Source organism: Anser cygnoides, chromosome Z (assembly GCF_040182565.1).
Source record: "Anser cygnoides isolate HZ-2024a breed goose chromosome Z, Taihu_goose_T2T_genome, whole genome shotgun sequence".
Classification (NCBI taxonomy): Eukaryota; Metazoa; Chordata; class Aves; order Anseriformes; family Anatidae; genus Anser; species Anser cygnoides.
Window position 1 is genome coordinate 41,065,184 of NC_089912.1, and position 23,668 is coordinate 41,088,851.

Here is a 23,668-nt window from a genome sequence, read left to right on the forward strand (position 1 = left end):
AGACCTTGAAATGCCAATAATCCGCCCACACACAATGTTCTTCTGGTGGGGAAGCAAATAATCTAGAGCCGTGTGTATAATAGTGATACTGTTATTTTCAAAAGAAGCATGTCCACATCTGGCAGTGGCAGCTCCAGAGTACTGCGTAGAAGCAATACACAAAGGGGAAAGAGGAATTTTCTACACCATGTCTGTAGTTTTCTCCCACTGGGCAATAAATATTTAAAAACTTGTGTTTTGTTTTCTTCTCCCAGTGATAAATACTTAAACTTTTAATTGACTCTAATTTCACTAAAAGCCTAACAAATCTTTGACAAGCAAATAATGAGGAGTGTTTATATTAATTTCACAGTTCTGGACAATATCTAAAATATAAAACAGCCATTCTACACCATTTATAAACCCATTTGTATATATTAGCCAGCAAGTTACAAGTGAAAACAACGTAGAACAAGATGTTTTACAGTTAAACCAGGCAAAAATACAAACATAAAACTGGATTTATTTTATTGGGGAAAAAAAATTGCATCAGGTAATTTAGCAAGAGTTAAATACATTCTGTTTAGCTAAATTAAAAAAAAAAGAATACAGTGACATGCTTTTAAAGCAGAAGGAATTTGGTTACTGTACTTCTGTTATTATCAGAGTAAAGTATAGGTCAAATAATTTCCTATGGGAGAACATAAAAACAAATCCGCCCAGTTTGTTTAAATAAATTGGATCAATGTCATGTCCATTGGGATTTTAGCTATTCTAGATCATAAAGAACACTGAAAAGTAATGAATGATTTTGCACCAAAGAGAAATAAATTCTATGCTTGCACATCACAGTATTATTCTGAAATCTGGTAGCTTGAAAAAGCAAATATTTGTTCATGAAAAATAATAATTGATCATTCCAAAACAAAAGTAAAGCATTTTTGTAAGAGTTCATGTGAATTTACATCACTACACATTGTGAGTTGTTTGACTATGATGAAATTTTGCCTATCGCATCTGAGAATTCTTACATATATGTGTCCATACTAGATTATAGGATTTTTAAGCCTTCAAAACAATGTGTATTTGGGTTACGTTTATATTCAGTAGTGGAAGTCACTGTTATTTGCAAGGTACTCCCCACAGACTTCCATATTCCTACTAAAATAATGACAATACGTTAAATAGAAATAACTACATAGGATTAATTTAAGGGTTTTATATTAAGAACAGTATTCCAAAACTCTGCAAATGGATGCCTGTGGAAATATATACGTGTATCTTTAAAAAAGTGCCATTTCAACTGCTCAGACATTTAATAGCCCTTCGCACTTCAAAAGCATATAGTCTTAGACAGAATTTTAGCAAAACTATAGAAATTATCAGACAAGATAGCCTTGAGGATTACTGCAGGCTTTAAAACTACTTCTCCTTTCATTTACCGTACTTCTTTTTCCAAACAGTTCCTGATGCTTTTGTATGGAGGGAGAAACTGCAATTTGTAATCTGCAATCTTTGCTTTTCAGAAGTAAAAGTGTAATTTGTCCTTATGGTCTGTAGTTCCCACTTTTTTTTTTTTTTTTTTTTTACTTCATGATGGAAAAATAGTGGTTTCCAAACAAGGCAGCACACCCCTTTTACTTCCATTCTCACATATTCAACTATTTCAGCTTAAATATCTAGGCAAGAAATTCACCTCTGCAAAACAGCTACAATTACTTTGCTATCAGTTGTAACTGTTTTGCGCTTCATTGAAGAATCCATGCCTTTTTCCCTTCCTCTCTGGAATGAATTTAAAGTAAGTGCCACAAACTTTTCCTGTGCAAATATGCTCAACTGCAGAAGATGAATCACCTGTGCCAAAATTTCTGGGAAGTACATATTAAATTTTTAATTAAAAGAACTAAATAATACCTACTATGTCTATGCTACCAGATGAAAGTTATGATAGCATTTCAATTAATTTCTAGAATGTATCTATAGAACAGAAAATTAAAGCTACTACAGTGGCACAAGGCTATTAAAGATGTTTTACTGTAATTAGTAAATATTCTATTTCTCAATAAGCATGTTAAAAATACATAAAGTAGTTTTCAAGCTCTAATATCTGATGACTCTCCTCTCTGCACTTTCTGACAGTAAGAGGTCCTTCTACTTGAAATATCCTCAAAATGACTCTGCTCAGAGAATCTAAAATAAAAATCGCAAACAGCTTCTGCTTTAAAAAAAAAAATCAGAATAGATAGACAGTCTTGTCTCAGAAAACAAACCTCCAGTACCATCAGCAGCAGTATTTGGGCCCCTCACTACAAGAAGGACATTGAGGCCCTGGAACGTATCCAGAGAAGGGCTATGAAGCTGGTGAAGGGCCTGGAACACAAGTCCTGTGAGGAGCGGCTGAGGGAGCTGGGGTTGTTTAGTCTGGAGAAGAGGAGGCTCAGGGAAGACCTCATTGCTCTCTACAACTTCCTGAAAGGAAGGTGTGGGGAGCTGGGGTTGAGCCTCTTCTCGCAGATAACTAGTGATAGGACTAGAGGGAATGGCCTCAAGTTGGGCCAGGGGAGGTTCAGGTTGGAAATGAGGAGACATTTCTTCTCAGGAAGAGCAGTCAGGCATTGGGACGGGTTGCCCAGGGAGGTGGTGGAGTCACCATCCCTGGGGTGTTCACACCCAGTACCAGATACCATGGACCATGGTACATGGACCAATTTTTGGCAGTACAATTATTCTGAAGTAAAATTCAATGGTCTCAAAAAAACCTTGTTTTTCAAAAATGGCTACTTGGCCCACAACATAAAACTTCTCTTTCCAGGCACAGAGGTACCATCATATTCTTCAGAATATTCAGACATATTTCCTGAAGTAACACATAGTAATTCTAAGATAAATTCTATACAGTTTGCAATACACCAAAACAGGTGCTACAGATTTCCAAATGAAGCATCATAAACATGAAACCAGAGGTCATCAACAATGCAAAGCCATACTATAAATCTACTTGGCTGTCATAAATGCAGCACTTGAAAATGTCTCCATTTTATAATTCATAAAGTAAAAAACAAAATAAACATGCAAGAACCCCTTGCAATAATAGATCAAAAGATCTTACGTCAGTGTCACTTCAGTGCCTGGTAAAATTATGGAGAAGATTGTTCTGGGAGTTATTGAAAAACACCTAAAGGACAACACAGTCGTTCGTCAGAGCCAACATGGGTTCACTAGGGGAAGTTATGTCTAACAAACTTCATTTCTTTCTATGACAAGATCACTCAGCTAGTTGACCAAAGGAAGTCAGTCAATGTAATCTTTCTGGATTTCTGTTTGGCTTTCAACATTGTCTGTCCTCTGAGAGACAAAACAGACATCCTTCTGGACAAAATGACCAGAATGCAGTTAGATAAAAGCATAATAGAATGGGTGAACAATTGGCTCACGGGTTGGGCCCAGAGAGTTCTTGTAAATAGGGTCACATCAGGCTGACAACCGGTCACTAGTGGGGTTCTCCAGGGCTCCATTTTAGGACCAGTGCCTTCAATGTTTTCATAATGATTTGGATTAAGGACCTGAAGGTTTTTTGAGCAAGTTTACAGACAATATCAAACTGGGTGGAGCTGTTGACTCTGTCAAGGGTGTGAGGCCTTGGAGAGAGATCTGGACAAATTAGAGAGCTGGGCTATCACCAATATGAAGTTTAACAAGAGCAAATGCTGGATGTGTTTGCTGGAAGTGCTTGCACCTGGCAAGGGGCAACCTTGGGTGTACGTACAGGCTGGGGGATGAGAGGCTGGAGAGCAGCCCCACAGAAAGGGATCTGGGGGTTTTGGTTGACAGCAAGCTGAACATGAGCCAGCAGTGTGCCCTGGCATGCAGGAGGGCCAACCATACCCTGGGGTGCATCAGGCATGGCACTGTTAGCTGGTCAGGGACATGATTGTCCTGCTCTACTCTGTGCTGGTGCGGCCTCACCTTGAGGTACTGTGTGCAGTTTTGGGTGCCACAATTCAAGACAGACATAGAAACAGGCTCTTCACTGAGAGGGTAGTTGGGCACTCGAACAGGCTCCCCAGGTCACTGGTCACAGCACCGAGCCTGCCAGAGTTCAAGAAACATTTGGACAATGCTCTCAGACACATGGTCTGATTTTTTTTGGGGGGTGATCCTTTGGGGACCCAGGAACTGGACTTGACAATCTTAGTAGGTCTCACCAAACTCAGATAATTCTATGATTCTATAATTATAGTTTCTTATGTTGGAGGAAAGAAAGGTCCACACTGCTTTGCACTTTTGCCTACTACTAAAACAATGTCTACAACTAGTACAAAAAGTCTAAGCTGACTTTTTTTGAAAGGTCATAGGGTAATAAAACGATCTGTGAAAAACACTTCAAAACTTATTACTTTTCTACAGCATTTTATATTGCACTTACCTCTCATCTACCAAAAACACTGAAAAAACACTTTTCAAAATAAATGTTTCAAAAGCAAAAGACAGCTTTAAAAATCTAGTTTTCCATAAACACTTAATATACACTGCATTTTTAAAAAATTGAAGTTCTCCATACCAATGCCCTCCTTGTGAACGTGCCTTTTTTTTTTTTTTTTTTGCATTTACCCACAGTCTGTTTACCTCGAAATATATGAAGATTGATCTGTATGGACTGATTACATGCTAAAAGGTCAAAAATGAAATAAAAAGCATAATATGGTAGGGAGGAAAGTCTCTAGCGAGACAGAGTGAAGATCAGCATTAGACTACTCACTAAATCGCCATACCCACTATTTTTAATCATTGTTTTTCCTCATTTCATACTTATGTTGGGGGTGATCTATCCAAAAAAGTAAATCAAATCTTCACTTCTGTACTGATGGCATAGAGAACAATTTTTCTAACCAAGTGGACCTCCTAGATCTCAAAGTAAACATTCAGCCTGACATCTCAACAGTATCAAGCTAACAATAAAGTTAACTTTCACGAGATAATTAACTTTATATTGCCTGTCAGATACAGGCCTCTCTCATGTATGCAATAACAGAAAAAGATGTTGCTTGCATAACAACAAATCAATATAGTGATAGCAATCATCACTGCTAAAAAAATGTGACCTTGCTTCTGCCTCCCTCCGGCCCCAGCCAGCAGTTATAAACATCCTGGTTTACAGAGAAAGCAAATATACAGCATACCTCACTCTGAATGGCTTATTCTCCAGTTACCGTCATCTCAGAAATACTCCTAAACCAGGTATAGTTTTCTTTTTAATTAACTACATTAAACATCTTTTTCAGTTATTCATCCTGTTGCTCTCTATAACCAACCAGGAAAACTCACAGTTCCTGAAATGAGGAGTTTTACAGGTTTACACTTAAGATGTTTATATTGATCACCTTTAGGCTGGCTCCTATGAGCTTCATTTGATGCCCCAAGGATTAGAAAAGACAGTAAGTGCTCAGTACATCTTCACTAACTCCATACCACTCATGATTGTGTAGAACTCTATCATTTGAAATTTTTTCTAGGTTGGAGAGTCCCAGCCCACTTGGTTCCTTCCACCCATTAGCACTGACCGCTTTTGCAACTCTCCTCTGAACCTTTTCAAGGTCTAATACACTTTTTTTGAGAGAAGGGATAGCCAAAATACTAAAGGAGGCACAAGTCATTCAATTCACAATAATTTACTTTTGCTCTATTTCTCTTTCCTAAGTATTCCTGACTGGCACCAAGTTCCTGGTTTCATAGAACCACCTGTCATAACCCCAGATTCTCATTCTTGAGTGTCAGAGTCATTTCAGTGCCCATCACCAAATATGCGAAGCAAGTATTTTAAGATATCAGTCTTAGCATCACAAATTACTCTTTTCCAGTCTTTGTATGATGCAACCCTGATCCAAGACAAGTGATCTCTGCAGTGGCACCACCACCATAAACAGAATAAGTAAGATAAAAAACATTAAGTGTACATTTTCTTACACCCATACACTATGACAGATCTATTATTACCAATACTTATTTTTCCTCTAAAGAGTAGGTTTACCTTCATTTTTCCACTGTACTTTGGATCAGAAATTGTTTCAAAGGCTGCATCTTTGCTTAACTGCACGAAATCTGGAAAACTGGAAAAGACCTCGCTGCACACCCGTTTGATATGTGCTTCCTGAAAGAAAAGCAAGAAGTCTGAATAGGCATTAAAAGTCACAGCTGCACTAGCTAACAGTAAGCCATGAAAGGAGTCAAAGAGGCTGAAACAATCTGCTGAAGCAACTCTACCAGAAAGAGTTATGTATTTTTATTCAGTTTGGTATAGAAGTATTGAATCACTCATCTCCTGTGTGTTTTGGTTTGCTTCATTTAAAAAAGACAGAAGATCCTAATGTGAAAGGAAGCAATCCAGTTGCTAGAGTAAGAGATGGTGAAGATTTCTTCTCTGGGGCAGAGACCGCAACAGGACACAGTTTAAAAGAGCTCTTCACTTGGTGTTTGTATGACCCGATAGTTGTGTACCAGAACTTCTCCTGTCTCTGTTACTGTAATTGCATTTCTACAGTCCCATTGATATAAAAGAAAACAGTATGGGAATTGCAATTGAACTGCTCAAAAGCCAAATAAAACTCTACTGCTAAAATCTGGATAGATCACACGTGTTACGTCTCTTTTTCCAGAGGACCAGAAAATATCTCATCTGTCAACTAAGAATCACTATGAAATGTTTTTACAGCAAAAACTACAAATACAACACAAAAAAACCACGTGCGTATTAACTATATATGGCCCTGGGCACTAACAGTAACACTTCCTAAAAACCAAAACTTTTTTGATAGAACAAACTTGCCAAAATTTGCTAGGACTTTCTCATTTCCTTTCCTTAGTGGTTTCTGAGAGGAAGTGATAACGTCCCTGATACCTTTGATCGTTTTGGGATATTAAGGTGCACCAGAAGTATTTTTTAAAAACCTCTGCCTTTTGTGGTTACTTGCCATAGTAACAAGAGAAACTGATACTGTTCTCCCCTTGGTCTGCCAAAACATTTCTCATTATTTACAGAAGCTCATCTCTGAAAATAAAATTCTAGAGAAAAACATAAATAAGCAATTAGAATGTGTTATTTGCACAAAGATAAGTAAACACTTATAATAGTAAACACTTTGTAAACATTTCTAATAATGCTGTTTCTGTTGCATTTATGAGAAATCACTAAAATGACTCTTTCTCCAAGAGTTCTTCAATTTTAATATAGACCCTGCTTCCAGATAATCATCAACTAAATAAACATTCCACTGTGTGCCATCTCTATCTACTAAATAATGGCTGCTTTCTAAGTTACTGAATGGAAAGAGAATTTTGCAAAATATCTGAATTACAGTTAGTTAAGACGGAGAAAGAAGACAGCAGAAATTTTTATTCAAAAGTTTTCACCCCATTTTCCACAAGTTCACCTGTTTAAAACTTCTGAAACTAACCTGCTGCTTGCTAGTGTTGTCTGTCTGCAGCAGTGCAGCATGATTTGCAACTTTCTGTAGGATTGTCAGGTAGCTGAAGCGCAGTGACTTAATTGTTTCACCATAAGCATTGGCCTACAAGAAACAAACAAACAAGAAACAACGATTGATGCAAACAAATACTCCTGAAAATAAGAAAAGCTAAAATACCATTCTAACAAGGCTCAATGCGTTAGCAATTCCGCATAGCACTAAAATTAATTCCAAACTGATGCATGCTGTATTTCTAAGAAAAATGCAGCATGTTTTTCTTCCTAGCTTCGTGGTCCTTTTAGTAGAAAACATCGTCTCAAAAAGAAAAAACAACTATGTTCATTCTTTGCTAAATACTTCAGATAGCATGATATCTGCAGAAATCAATATAACCAAGAATTCCATGGTAGGCAAAACAACAGTAACCTTACAACTGATGTAAATGTAAATCAAAGAGTTGTCTGAATTACTTCTTACCCTACAACTGCTAATTTTACTGCAAAAATTTATAAGGTTTCACAAACAACTCACGTAACATAATTCAAACAACTTGAAACGTTCTACAATGCAGCAGCAACAGCAGCAGGTATTTTTCTGATTATGGTTGGCTGTTTTGACCAATACTAGTTTTCCTTTCCCTGCTCAGGTTACTAAATTTCATTGTTAACTTTGGAATAAGACAGTCTGTAAGACCTCTCAAGTATCCCCAGACCCGTCTAATGCCCTCTGTCAATCACATTCTACTGCATTTTACTTTTTCCTATAAAACATCACAATAAACAAGAGCTTGCAAAGAGCTAATGGCAGTATTCATGGCATACTTCCAACGGGCTGACATTGTTTTTAAATAAAGATGCAGAAGACTAAATAAACTACATTACTAGGATGGGAAACAAACAAAAAACAAAAACCCAATACACGAGAACCTAAATAGGCCAGAAGTAAAACAGGGAAAAGCAAGTGTGAGATATATACTTCTAGGTGTTTAAAATACTTCTTTAACCTGAGTCTACTAAGAGATACAGAGAAAACAAACACAAAGCTGGATTAATCAACATTAAAGAAGAAGGAAGGAACCTGCAGAGCTGTTCCTAGTGAACAACATTCTGCTTGCATTGTAAGATGGCTGTTGTCACAGTTTTCCCTTCAGTAAGATAAATCAAAGCACACGTATAGTGGCAAAGAAAGACATGACCTAACTGTAGTCATGACACAGTCAAAGCCCAGACAATCTGCTGGGTCCAGGTTGCCTCTAACTTGCATCTTCTGCACTGACCAGTTAAGGTCCATGGTAGCAGCATACTTGACACACATTGAACATCCCAATGTATTACTCTTTCCAATGTCAACTGTATCACAGACGTACTTAATACAACACATCCCAAATTTACTGTATTAATAATGACTACCTGCAGAGCAGCTAACTGCTTATTAAGGCAGTTAGCAAAGCCCTAACTTTACCATGATGAAATCTCCAGTGTTTCTAGTCGGATTTCCCAAACTGACAGCCACTTCAATCTGCTCGCCTTCAGCAGGGAACCTATTGAGAAAATTCATCTACTGCTCAAATCTGAAAGTCTTATGTTCTAAAATTCAGACAGTGCAAATTCTTACTTTGTAACAACAGTGCTTCCTTTTACGGCCACTGTTGCAGTTACAGGGCTCTCCTGCTCTTAATACTAAGCTTACATCCTCTGTCTCCAGCACAGCCTGGTATATTGCTTTCTGGAATTCTGTCAGGGAACAGTACACCATCTGCCAAAGAGAAAACCCCAAAAATACAATTACATGCAGCAAACAATAACAGCAAAGAGCATTGCATCAAAAGACATAAAGCACAGAACACTGCAAGTAAAGTAGAAAAGAGTAATATATTTGCTCAAATAGTTACAGGAATTTATTCTACCCCAAATGAAAAAAAAAATCTGCATTTTGACACAAAAGTAGTATGAAACAGTATTCAAAATGTACATAAAATTGTTTTATCCTCTCCCAAAATTCTACAAAGAATATTAATGTCAAGCTATAATAACTTGCAGTTAGGTTTCTATAAACCTTTCAGTAAGGCTTTTGTGGAAGGATAAGAGGAGGGAAGAGTGAGAGAGAAAAATGTGTAATCATAATTAAGGATTCCCCTGTGCTTTGCCAGTTGCTTAATTTGCCCTTTCCTCTTCTTAGGCACTAGCTGTTTGTAGGGCAACACCACAGGCAGCACAAACAGAATAAGCACTGAGAAGGCAAGGATCTACACAGTGCTATGGCCAAAATTCTTATCCCTCCTCTCAGAGACCATGGGTGGCATCTCCATGACATCTTTAGTCTTAACCAGCAGGAGACAGAAATCCCAAGATCATTCCTTAACCCAGGCCACCCACAAAGCAACAGCAACATGCTGAGCTATAATAATACAGCAGTAACTTGAACATATACTCACATTAACAAGAGAATGAAAAGAATAAAACCTGCTAGATTTAGAAAGGCAACTGACTGACATTTGTGTTAATCTTTCCTTTAGAAGACAGTTTAGACAACATTATTATAATCTAAGGATGAAGAATAAATACCAAATTTTGAAAACAAAAATATTTTCAAATTAATGCATTCATCTACTTAGAAGGAAATATATCTAATAAGAATTAATTAGAACTCTCAGCTATAAAGTATTATTATTGTTTATATGATGTTTGCAACAGCACTAGATGAACAGGATTACAGACCTATTAATCATTTAGTTTGGGATTTTTTCTTCTACTTAATGATTGACAATGAGAGTTAAAAAAGATTAAAAGCAAGCTGTTCTACATACAATGTATCAAGTTGCAAATTCAAAAGTCCTACATAAAATTTCAAGAGATTTACACACATTGCATTGGGTTTGCAAAGGTAAGCACAGAAGTGCACATAAAATAGATGTGTAAATCACTAGTCAGAAGTCTAGCTGAGCATTTTCATGCTTGATTAACTCCATTTCAACATGCAATCATAGTAATTATGTGAACAAAGCACACTACTGCATGTGCATTTTTTTCAAGGCTCTGGATTCTTCTTAAATTCATAACTCCAAAAGAAAACCATGAACTATTAGAGGCATGACAAAAGAGGGAACAATAGTAAAGAAGAGAGATATTCATTAGCATTGTATTTGAAATGTACAGGCACTCTTACTCTGTCTTCCTTTTTTGGCAATTGATCACTGATAAGCGCTTTAGTACGTCTCAGAAACCAGCCAGACATTTTTCTTGCTAGCTTCGCCATGGCCTTACGACCTGTTGCTAGCTCTCTTTTAGTTGCAGTGTGCCTCTGACCATGCTCCACTGGATCAGAAAATTTCTTCTTGAAATGCATTCTACTACCCAAAAGTCCTGGTACAGCCCTGTTAAAAAAAAAAAAAAAGAGGAAAAAAGTAGGGAAAAAAAGAGTGGGGCAGGGGGTTGGTCTTGAAGGAATAGCAGCATTTTCTTTACACCAAGACTGCCTACCCCTTTCCACTGATTAAAAAAGCATACCATAAATTGTTTTTGGCTAACAGCAAGAGATGTTAAATTAGCAACCATTAAGGAAATGAATAAAAGTGGTGTATATAAATAGCAATATACACTACTTCCAGACATTCAATTTTTTTCGTTTACTTATTGTGATCCTCAAATTTTAAAGACGTTCCCCTTAGGAAAAGGCATGCCGTCTCCAGAAATCTACAGCGCAGCAGACCAAGTCACAAGCATACAGAAACTCCAAACTCCAAGGCTGCTCCTGTTTAAGAGCTTAAATAGGAAGCTAGACTGTCACATTTTCAATTTTTACTGTTTTTATTAAAAACAGACTACACAGATACTACAATTTACTGAATAAAATTTCAAGAAACCCAACAGGAACATGAGTTTAGTAATCACTGGCAGCACTATATATCGGAACAACCCATCAACAACATCAGCATAGTTTTAATGGACCAGATGTAACACTAAGCTTAGCACTAAAGAATTTCTTTCCTGACATTTCACTTCAGCCTGGATTTCCTTAAACTTGAAGAACGTTTCCTTTGTTCTTCCTTTGTAAAGTATCCCCAGTAAAGCTTCTATGTTTGGATTTATATTTAGGATTTCCACCTCTCCCTCAGAAGTTTCCTTGGACAAGACCGCTGCATTGTAAAATTTGCGCCTGTTCATTTTGAAAAGCAGCAAAATATTATTACTTCCAACTTCCAAGTATGTCAGATTGACCTGCACATATTGGACAAAACAAACGCATGATGTCATTCAAAGCTGTGTAATCTTTCTCAACCTAGTGTGTGGAAGGGACAAGAGCAAAAAAAATAGTGTCCTTAGAAAAGAAAGATAAATGAAGGGGAAAAAAAAACACTAAATGCTTCCCAAATTCCTCAAAGAAGGAATCATAGAATAGAATGAATCATAGAATGACTTGGAAGGGACCTCAAAGATCATCTAGTTCCAACCTTCTTGCCATAGGCAGGGATGCCACCCACTAGATCAGGTTGCTCAGGGCCTCATCTAAGCTGACCTTGAACACCTCCAGGGATGGGGCATCCACAACCTCTCTGGGCAACCTGTGCCAGTGCCTCATCACCCACTAAACTAAGGAAGGTTAAGAGGAACTCCAAATCTATTAAATTCATGCAAAATACATATTACAAGCAGTTCTAGCAAGAGTTTACTTCAAATTCATATATGGAAAAATATTTACATTCTCACAAATATGCTGTATTTTCTTGTCTTGTCAGAGACAAGTCCAAATCCAGCTCTATCCCAATCCCACTGCATAATTAAGATATACAGATGTTTTACCATAAAAAAAAAAAAGATATTTACCAGTCCATAACACACCAAAGTTCCTTCATATTGTTTTGAAGAATGGTTCCAGTAAGGCCTATGCGAACACTGCATTTTAAGGACTTCATGGTTTGAGTTATTTGAGCTTTTGGATTCTTGATTCTATGCGCTTCATCCACTATGACAGCAGACCACTCTACACTATAGAAGAGCAGAAGAAATACTGTCTTAACTGAAACTACGTATCCCATCAGTCCACATACACATAAAAATTTACATCAATCACACACATACCCCTGATAATTATAGCCTAAAAATATGTATTTTTTTTTTGTATTTTACACTGTGTTATACAAAGCAGTTTCCTCATATTCTATTTGTTTACTAAATTCAATTGCCATAGTTAAGTATAACAGCTAAAATACTTCGACAAACAGATGAACTAATGTCAACTCTATCAACGTTTTCTGTGAAGAAAGCTTTCCATCTCCGGAGCAGTCGACTACAGCACACCTCACCAGCACTATCAATCAGCACATCTTACCAGCACTAATTCCACTCATTAAGAAGATTTATAAAAACTGAATAAATCTCTTACTGTGAACGTCTGAACCATGATTAACATAGGTATGCCTCATTTCTTCCTCCCCAAAAAACTATCCACTGTAACTAGAAATACACTCAAAGCATTTCTAACTGCAGTTTCCTAAGTGAAAGCATCACACAACTTCTTCAATATCTATATAAAACCAACATGGCAGAGGTGTCTTAGAATTTCAAGATTTTGAGACCAAGGGGCATATAACTGCAGAAGCAGGGACTGAATGATAGTTTGCAACCAGTTCAAGTATAAAATTTGGAGGCAAAATGAACTGTATACTGTGATATAAATTTCAAATCATCAAGTCCCTAGGAAGAAATTTAATAATTTTGTAAGATTGCTTTACATATATGAATGAATATTTCAAACAAATTCTTTGTTATTTGAAGCAGCAAAAAGATGAAGCAGACACATTTATATAAAACCTTTTTCCTGAGCAGGTCTTAACGCATTTTACGTGACTACTGTGGAAATTATCTTGTAACATTTTTGATGCCCACTAAATACTCATATCCAAGTTTCTTACATTCCTAAAGTCTGCTAATAATTTACATGAAGAACAGAGTCTATGTATTCTTTCTTTCTCTTTACAGAACTTCTACACACCCAATCTAAAGCTTGGCTAACTTCAAGGATATGAAATTAGCTATGAAGAGCTTTCACAGCTGACCTATTTATTACAAAAGCCTGGAAGCCAACTAGAGCATTTGAGAACAAAATCTTGTCAAGCCTTCCTTAGTAATAATTACTTAAAACCAGTCTGAGGCCAATCCATCATTCTAGCTAAGCATGACACCTCTCAGTGTCAAAAGAATATCAAGCCCATCTACTCACATGCTCTGCAGAAATGGTTTGGTAAATCCATACACTAAAGCAATGTATTTATTCACACGTGGGAACTGCTGTGCTGACATGGGCTGTGCACATGCACCTACTTCCTGGCCATTGGCTATTCAATCTCCACGTGTGAAGAATTCCTCAGAAAGACAAGAGGAAGAAGAGAGGGTACTGCTAGCATAACTCCTTTAGTCTTCTCCTATCTGCGCTTCTTTTTCAGCCCTGCACACAGACAGATCTGGAGATAGATTGTTTTGGTGATGGCTGTCCAGAACAGCAGGACACTGGGGCCCTGCGCCTTTCCCATCACCTGGCACGAGAAGGTCTGCAAAGCCACTGACAAACCACACTAGCTGCTAAGGGCAGGCTGCTACTACTAACAGAGAGCTGTTCATGCAGCTTGTACGCTACTTCCAAGATGAAACAGGGAAAGAGGACCACTAGGATCAGGTGAAAAGCAAAGTACTCCCAAAGATAACAAAGGGAAAGGCAAAACTCCTCATTTTAAAACACTGGCAGCCATGAGGCAATTAAAGTAGGACTTCTAATATGATCTAATCTCGTAAAGACTTTGATTCAGCTAAGTCGATTGTGTATTTAAAACTGGACACCCATATACCCCCTCTCGTATATCTAAGTTTTTAGGACTCAGACATTTCATCAAGCAGGTGAAAAATACAAATAAGAAGGAAAACTCCTTGTGAACATTTGCTAAAAAAATTCCACAACTCTTTTTCCTTAAACTGTATTGAAACATAGAAATATCTTCTGCGTATCTTTATCTACCCCTGTTTCAGGAAGGCAATTCCTGCAGTTGTTAGAGAACACTTTGTGAATGGGTTAAACAGCAAAGACTAGTTTTATGAAAACTATTCAAACACTTCTCCCAAGCATCCTATTACAAAGATAGTACAGGGTAAACTCTCTGAAGACATTTAAATGGGATTCACTTCTTCCATGCAATGAGTCATTGGATTTAACAGTAAATACATCACACAGAAAAAATATGTACTTTGAAGGAGTAACACAGAATAAAACACACATTTAAAGCTGCACGTGTAGAAAAATGCATTAAAATCATTACCTGTTAAGTTCATCTAAATACAAGCGAAGTGTCTCGTATGTTGTAAGGGCAACTTCACATTTCCCCTGCTTGATGCGGCTCAAGTCATCATCCTTTTTACTGCCATGTAAGATGGAGACTTTGAAGTACCCCCACGTGTCTAACTCATCCTTCCAGTTGTACAGCACTGAAAGAGGGGCCACTATGAGGAAAGGCTGAAAACAAATAGCCGTTATAGTATTACTGAAAATCTTCAACACAGAACTTTCTTAATAAGGAATGTCAAAATCTTGAGATTTATTTTACTACTTTGTAGTTTGAACTGTTTAATTCTGTCACTTCAAGGAACAGCATAGAAAATATCTGAAGTCAATATAAATTAAAAAGTAATAAGTTTACTGATTGTGTAAATACTACAGGAAAAAAATCACTGTAATGCTACAAAAAATAGCCAAAGTAGTACTGGTATTTATTCAAATTATACTCAATCAACTGCAGTAAGACATGATATACTATCACACTGCTTTGTTATAGCATCTGTATCCATATACCATTTAATGTTTAACAGATGCTAAAAACAGAAGAATGAAGAAGTTAAGCAGCTTCCTCCAATCCATAATTCTGGTCAATACATGACTAAAACAGAAAGCATAAAAAAATAAAAATTAAAGACAATCTGTATAATTCATTTGTTATCACAGAAAAATAACATCAGTGAGATGGGAAGGGACCTCATGAAGTTTCTAATCCAACTTTCTGGTCAAAGCAGAGGCAACACTGAATCCAGACAAGGTCATTTACAGCTTTTCCCACTCAGGTCTTGAAAACACTCAAGGGATGGACCTGTCTCTGTGACCTGTTCCAATACTTAATTGCCTCTGGAGTAGAATTCTTCCTGTCCTGTAGCCAGTCAGAAGCACCCCTGTTATCTCACATTACATGCTATCCCTTCACCTCTTCCTGCTTGCCTGAATTTCTCAATGAACCCATAACCATTGTTCACAAAGCTATTGTCATACAGGTCGTTCTGCTAGTCAAATATTCCAATCATTCCAATAGCATAAGCACTGAACAACAGAAATTGCATGGGTCCTCTGACGCGTAAGATTACAAACGTCCTATTTCTCTCATTCACACAGAATAGTTACATATATCCCTATTTGCTGTAACAGTATTTGATTACGTAGATGATCAATCAACCTTATTTATGACATTACAATAGTCATTCAAGACAACAGGCAGGGTCACAAGAATATTAGCAATAACTTTTCCAAATACATGCATTAGTCTTAAATATTTAAATACTATTAACATATTCACTCATATACATACAACATTTGTTGTAGTTTAGGAACACAATCACACAAAACTATTATGTTCTGCTTACTGACACAGACTTTTTAAAGTACTTTAGCCACAAATCTCAGCCAGATACTTCCAAATGTTTTGCACTACTACATACTGAGAGCATTAACAGACTAGGTAACTGTTAGACAATGTGCTGTGACAATCTGGAAAACTGAAGGCTTCCCTGACACATCCAGAAAGGCCACGAACCCCTAACATACCAAATTAACTAAACACTGAAAATGAACATACGAGAACTCCTAAAGCAAACAAACAACAACAAAAAACAACTATTGCCTTTTATCAAAATCCTTAAAAGTTTATCCTTAAAAGATGTACCTTCTTAGGACTATACTTTGATTCTTTTTTCATTGTCCTCCGTAAAAATTCTGGCATATTATTTTCAATATCTTCACGTGTTCCCTTCTTGTGCAACACTGCAGCCAGAAACGAAATGACCTTGAGAAAGAAAACAATTCTCAGCAATTACGTAAAAAAAAATACAAACAGAAAATGAACAAGTTCTTCTGAAAATAAACATTTCAGACAAAATCCTGCATGGGATTTAGTATTTTTATATATACTATAATATTTATATATTTATTTTATTTTAAATCAATCTCAGTTTTTAAAATGGAAACTACTCCCTTTGGAGAATCCTGAATTTACAAGGGCATTTATAAATTTATTAATTGCTCTGTTTTGCTCTTTAATCTTTTGAGTAGAAATGCCTCAAAATTACAGAAGAAATGATAAAGAAGACAGGAAGGGATAAGGCACATCTTGCAGTCTTCCTGAACATGAAGGGCACATGAATGTTGGATGAGGAGAGAAGGAAAAGATGCTTGCTAACCGTACTCCAACCCCACTTCTGCAAAAGGAAGAGGTTTCTGGTATCTGGCCAGAACATTTAAATCTGTAACACCCACTTGGGACAAATGACATCCATGCAGCTAAGCAGCAGCAAGAACCAATGCATCATCAGAGAGGTGCCCTTCTTTTCAAAGTTCACCGGGCTCCCTTTACTCAGAACAGCCAGGACTTTTGCAGCTGCTTCACAGCTGCTCATAGCAAGGCAGAGGTAAAGCTGTCAGCTGTTGATTTCAAAAAAGAAAAAAAAATAGCCAAAGCTTTCTCTCTCCAGTGATGGGGGGGAACAGCCAGCCAAGAGCACAATAGTTGGTTGAAAAATATCTGAAAAGAATAGAGTTAGATGAGAAGAACACAGGGAAACCCATCATATATAGGACTAGATGGGAAAAAGATATATGGAAAAAGTAATTGAATGCATAATATTTCATATATCCTGAGCCTAAGAGGCAAGCTTGCACATGTTGTTTGACTTTACTATCTTTTTAAATCCTATCAAGAATAAGAATAAAATTCTACCAAACAAAATCTGCATGTGCCTTCCAGATCCTCCAGTTTCAGAAGAATTATGCATCACACATTTGTAACGATAGCAAAGGCTATAAAAGAGCAACTCTGCCGAGAAACCTTTGGCTCTTTCAGATAATGCAGGAAGCAATCTAAAGGCTTTGATAGAAAACTTTAAATTACTGCAGTCATATTAAAAACATTATTGCACTTGTTTCCACTTCAACTTGAAAAGAGAGAGCCATGCGCTCAAGCCAATTTAAGCAAAAAACGGAAGTAGAAAGAACACTGCAATGCAAAAATCTTACAGAAAAGTCTAGCTCAGATATTATCCTATAATTTAGAAATGGTAAGACTCAGACAATTGATAAACAAAAGCAAAACTTTCTGTAACACTAAGTAAGTTATCTGGTACTCGATCAAGTCTAAGTAGTATTTATTCTTTCATACATCGTAATCTGTACTGAACAAGTGAACTCATCTTTTAATTCTTATCTTACTTATCAACTTACTTCTTATCAAACTGCTTTCCCACACTCCATTAGAAGAACATAGATACTGTGTTTTAATAAGGTAGATTTTTTGAAGAATATCTTACGTATTACTTCCTTATGTAAACTTGACACTGTGATTAGAAGGCATAACATCACATCCAAATTCTACAAAGGAACACAGTCGCTGTATGCTCAGTATGACCTGGTCATCACAGTATCAGCTATGACACTCAAGAAATACAAGAGATAGAAGCAAGATAACTCAACTTTATTTTTTTTCTGTTTTAATACTGTCTTATGTGGATGCTTCAACAATATTAAATCAGATATTTGCAATTCTTGCATAACTACTTAGTTCTTAGGCTGCCATTGACAAGGGATGGGGCCAAGACTAGGTGAAGCACAAAGTAAATGGATCCAGTTTAGTTTTAATAACTGCTTTAACAGATCAGTAGCACCTCTGCTCATCCATGATACACCTCTAAATGCCCTATCCAGACAGGTTTTGCCAATTTAGTTTACTCATTTCTCTAAACGCTTCGCTACAGAACAAGCTTCTGCACACTGAAGCATCAGCTGACATTCTCCTAAATGGAAGCGCAACAGACAGCACTTGCCAGCAAGGGAATGAGCTGGCATTTCACATGTGGAAGGAGAGCAATGAGACAGGGATAAAGACTAGTCACTACTGCATTGTGTGCTAAATTAAAACCAGACAGATTAAAGAGAATTGTTTCAAACAAAACCACCGTAATTAAAAAAAAAAAATGAATAATTTGAATCACTATTCACAGCATAAGGGAAAAATCCAGCTATACTTTGTCCTTTCATCAACAAAAGTTGTACTTCCAACAGAGTGATAAAAGTAACATGGAACATCTAAGCACTTTTTCCCAGATAGGGGAGTAAACATGGCTGCTTCTTCCAGTTCCCAGTGCAAATTATTCATTTCCAGGAAAAAAGGGAAAAAGACATTTTAAGACCTACAGTCAGTTAAAAGGTGTATGTACTTTTAGCATTTGCCTGTGCAAATTACTTTCATTATGTGCAGGTATCAAGCCTTAAAATACATTCAACATGAAACAAATACTAACATTTTAACTACTGTAATTACCCAGCCTTACACTAAAAGTGGTCACATGCCAGTTCTGTGGCCTGTTAGGGGCTGATTTAAATTAGCAAAGGTTTCTGCCTCTAAGTACTGTTCTGAATGGTCACATCCTGCCTCCTCCAATTTCACACCAAGAAAGGAAGGTTAAACTCCACTGAGGTGGCTTTTCTTAAATAAGTCAATTTAAAAATAAAAAAAAATGATTTACCTCTCATAGATAACACGCTGCAAAAAAAAAAACAAACACCTTTTGTCTCAATGTAGTCACAAAGAATAAAATAAATACCTGTATTGTCTTTCCAAGGCCCATATCATCTCCAAGAATACATCCCCTTTTATTAGCATAGTGTCCATACAGAAACTGGGCTCCTTCCCTTTGATAATCACGTAGGTATCTGTTAATTGTATATGGGATAGAGTCGCCATTGTCAGATAACTTAAAAGCCACTGCTGAAGACAGAAGATTTCGGTAAGGAAAAAAAGGCTTTTCCAGATCACCATCATCAAATATCACGCTTTTCCAGGGACCTCTACCAGCTTCAACTCTACAGAGTTTAGATACTAGTATTTTCTTTTCTTCAGACTCCAGGAATGATACAGTAGCAAATGATTTTCCATTCTTGTCCTTTTCAATAGATGATATTGTTCCTTCACGAAGTTTCCCATTTTCAGTACCAGGTGCAAGGCATTTATCTCCAATGTGCCACCTACCTATGGAGGGAAAAAAAAGCAGAACAAAAACATAATGAAAAACTAGCCAAAAGCACAAAGTATTGCATTTGTCATACTAATCTAAATATTAGATACAAATTTGTTTGAAAAATGCATATAACTTAAGATGTAAGATTTTATTGATGGCAGCACTAGAATTAGTGTTTAGAAACCGCTTAGTGCTTAGAACAAAACCCTGAGCTAGGTATATTATAGTTTGCTGAAGCATTGCTGTTTTATAAATGCCTGAAAATCTATATGAAAAATATCCTTTGTAAAAGCCAAACTCTGATAGATTACATTGTTCTGTGATGGCTTCACTCAGCCCACACAAACACTAAAAGGCCGATACCTGCAGATTTAGCATCCAATTAACAGTCCATGTAATCTGGTTAAAAGGATCTTACATACATTTCTTATCCACCTGAATCTAGCATTGCACCTTCAGTAAGTTGTTTTACAAATATAATCATGTATGAAAACATCACCTTTCTCCTTACAAAGTCTAGCATTAGGTTAAAAAAACAAACATGTTTAGAAACAACACTAAGTGTATTGTAAGAACATATAGTATCTTAGCATATGCCTATGTTGGTCACTGAAACAGCTAATTATTTACCAAATTCCTTATGCAGCCGTCAGGTCTTAAACTGTTAAAATCTGTTCCTCTGTATGGTCTCTGTAAAATCGTACAGCCTTCATACAGCATATCAAATACTAACAACAGAGAAGATTGATCTGCTTTATTTACAGCTATCTCATATATTTCATATACAAAGACAATTTAAAAATGGTATATATATATGCTGCTAACAGAAAAAGCTAAGAACAGCAGTGTATCAGTTGAAAGAATCCACATCATGTTGACAAGGAAACATCCAACAAAATATCTTCATTAGAAAAAATAGGGCATTCACTTTTTATAGTCAAAAGAGAAAGTCCTAGTAAATTAATGATTGCATGAAAAGGTTTTCAAATCTGAACTGAGGAAGCAGGCCTCCGAGTTTGTGGAAACAACTTCTAGCCTTGCCCTGCTCAGCTTTCCAAAAACTAAGTGACAAATACAATTCATTTCAGAACTTTTGTTTCTTATTTATTTGTTGGAATAAGTTTGTTGCATCTGGGAAAGTCATTACCAGAAGCAGGCAGTGAGTTTTTTTGCCAAGGAGCAAGACAGAATCCTGCAACAATTTGTACTTCATATCCGCTATCAGTGGCAATACATACACCCTTCCACACTCCAATTCTTTGCAAATGTAGAGGAAAAAAAAAGTGATCTGAGTGCTGAGTAAATGAAAGAAACAGAAATACAACCAAGTTTATTTTCTAAAGTAAGGAATAGAAAAGAGGAAGTGCTGAAGGCAAGAAACTCCACCTTCCCCCACTTTTATGTCTCAGTGCAAAAAGCTGATGGAGGAGACAGGTTGTTCTCACCAGTCCCCGAGCTCCTGAAGTGTATACTCACAAGATTATTCTCTACACCTTATTAGTTAGTAATAAGTATACTTCATTCAATTAATTAAATTGCATATAGTAAAAGAAAACAGAAACATCCACGTAGCCTTCTATTCTGTAACTAGCAGTGGCCAAAAATTGACTTTCAGGTCACAATAAAAAAATCACAAGTGTACAGAATGCCTCTCTTGGAACATTCTTTAGCCTTAAAGATTTTTTTTGAACTATGGAGATTTCTTGGGCCAGGCGTCTGTTTAGTAAACCACAGTGGACCTCTCTTCCAAGTAGCTTAATTCCCCTTTCAACGCATGCAAATTTCTTGCATTTGGTGTCTTCTGACTAGGAGGTTCACAGGTCTGGTCTCTCTCACCTGAGAGAGACTTGCATCCTAAACCCGTGGCCCACTAGTTCTTACACTATTGAGATCATAAACTGGGATCACTCCATTAGATTCATGATTCTGCAGATCTCTCATGCTGCCCCTGCATCATCCTTGCTTGGGATGAGAAGTTCCACCCCACACCCTGTGCCCTGTACATAAGGCTCTACATACCTTCAGTCATGCCCGAAGATCCTCCCCGAAATTTGAAGCTCAAGTATATCTTTCTGAGGCAAAGGCTGATGTACAGACAGCACATTCAACAAATCACATACAATCTCTTAAACTTTAAGGTATTTGTACTGTCTTACACACATGCCTAAATCCATGAAAAAAAAAAAAAAGAGGGAGAGAGCATATGACTTTCTCCCCTTAGCATTTGAATCTTTGGGCAATTTCTCAAAACTGAGAAGCAAGACTGAAATATGAAACTAGTGATACCCAGCTCAGTACTAAATATGCAAAATAGAATTTAAAATACATGAGTATTTCCGATTTTACTTTCTTTTTCAGTAATATCTGTGACATGTAGCATTTGAAGACACTCAGGTTAAAGCTATGATAAGATGACAGTGCCTTAGTTGCTAAGTCATTTACTTCAGTTTTACGAGTCACTTCTGACTTGACAGAATTAGAGTTCCAGGTGCAAAGCAGAATAGAGAGTATTGGACAGTAACTTCAGAAATACAAAACTCCAGACCTAGTAAGCAAGAAGAAAAATGGGAAAAATGGCAAAATAATGGTATTAAGAATACCACCGCTACAAGATTCCAGAAAATAACGCTGTACAAGCTGAAGTAAGAACTGCTACTTCAACTAGCCTGATTCACTACCTTCTTTTTTTGGAACCAGAAAACAATCATTTATGTAGGGTAAAACCTTTACAGATGACAAAAATTATCCAGTATGGCTTCCAAGTATAGATGCAGCACACTTGCCATCCATGGAAAAAGAGAACATTTAAGATGCTTGCCTATATCTATCCCATCACCACTTATGAGAAAATGCAAAGCGTAACGGCCTACTGTCACTCACGAGCCCACTTTAACAACTATTATTGTAGAAAACAGGCAAAATCACTGCGAATCCTCTGTAAATACTGAGGTTGAACCACTTAATGTAAAGCGCGAAGTTTTTACACTCCGACAACCTACCTTCAGAGCACACTCAACACACTACGAAGCAAAGCCACGACTTTTCCTAAAAGTCCTAAAAATTGCTAAACGTTGGAGGCTAATATAAACGTTGTCTTCCAAAAAGATGACGAAGCAGGGAGCTTCGGGTTCACTTAAACACACACTACCCCTTATCCAAAGGAAAAATAATAAACAATAAGTCCAGGACAAGGCCGTTCGTCTCAAAAATAACCGTCTCTCAGAGCCTCCCCCGTCACCCCCGACACCCCCCCCCCACCCTCAGCGACCCCCGGCCCCGGGACGCCCCGGCCGCCAGCCCTCACCTGCGGTCGCCTCGCACATCCCGGCCGCGGGGCCGCGCCTCAAGCTCCCCGGGGGCGGCCGCGGGGACGACACCGCCCGCTTCGCCCCGGGCAGGACGGGCCCGGCGGAGCGCTCCGGAGCCCGGCGGGACGCCCGGAGGGACGCCCAGGAGGGCCCGGAGCCGCGGCGGCCATCTTGGGGCCCGGCACCACCCCGCGGGGCACGGCCAGGCCGCGGGAAGGGTGTGGGGGGGGAACCGGGAGGGGGAGAGGGGGTGACGGGAGGGGGAGATCTCGCGAGAAGTGCGGGGCTGGCGGGGCCGCGGCGCTAAGCATCGCGAGGTTTGGGGGTTGTGTCGCGAAAGGAGGGGCGGAGAGGGGACGGTGGGGCGGTGTGTTAGGCTCGTGGTCCTCTGAGGCATGAGCGTGGGAGGTATCCCTGAGACAATAAAGTGCGTATCAGGCACCGCATATATTGGGGGAGATTGTTCGAAAATACACCACTAATAAAAGACATTGTCTTAAAAATACCCATGTAGTCTTGTAGTTACCTGCATTGGTTCTAAAGGAATGTGACAAGAACCATCACAAAACCAAGGCTGAGAACAGCACCACGTTTCAGATTTTGG

At 37.8% G+C, this 23,668-nt stretch overlaps 1 protein-coding gene across 7 annotated transcripts in view; it reads right to left on the reverse strand.

Annotated features, from left to right (window-relative positions):
* The window catches only part of ERCC6L2 (ERCC excision repair 6 like 2), a 59,191-nt gene extending 35,878 nt beyond the window's left edge, over positions 1-23,313 (reverse strand). For 2 of the 7 annotated variants that reach the window (XR_007169602.2, XM_048080506.2), the window contains exons 1-9: positions 23,061-23,313; positions 19,343-19,767; positions 16,414-16,533; positions 14,749-14,942; positions 12,266-12,427; positions 10,608-10,815; positions 9,057-9,197; positions 7,431-7,544; positions 6,008-6,127 (exon numbers count right to left, since the gene is read on the reverse strand). Coding sequence is in view for 5 of the 7 variants with exons in the window: in XM_048080506.2 (XP_047936463.2) it covers positions 6,008-6,127; positions 7,431-7,544; positions 9,057-9,197; positions 10,608-10,815; positions 12,266-12,427; positions 14,749-14,942; positions 16,414-16,533; positions 19,343-19,767; positions 23,061-23,079 (1,503 nt within the window). In the remaining 2 variants the exon portion in view is untranslated. Of the gene's footprint in view, positions 1-6,007; positions 6,128-6,947; positions 7,039-7,430; positions 7,545-8,903; positions 9,015-9,056; positions 9,198-10,607; positions 10,816-12,265; positions 12,428-14,748; positions 14,943-16,413; positions 16,534-19,342; positions 19,768-23,060 lie in introns of those variants that run through there. The other 5 variants (XR_007169603.2, XM_048080508.2, XM_048080505.2 and 2 more) reach the window with 4 other exon arrangements.
* Between the last annotated feature and the right edge of the window lie 355 nt (positions 23,314-23,668).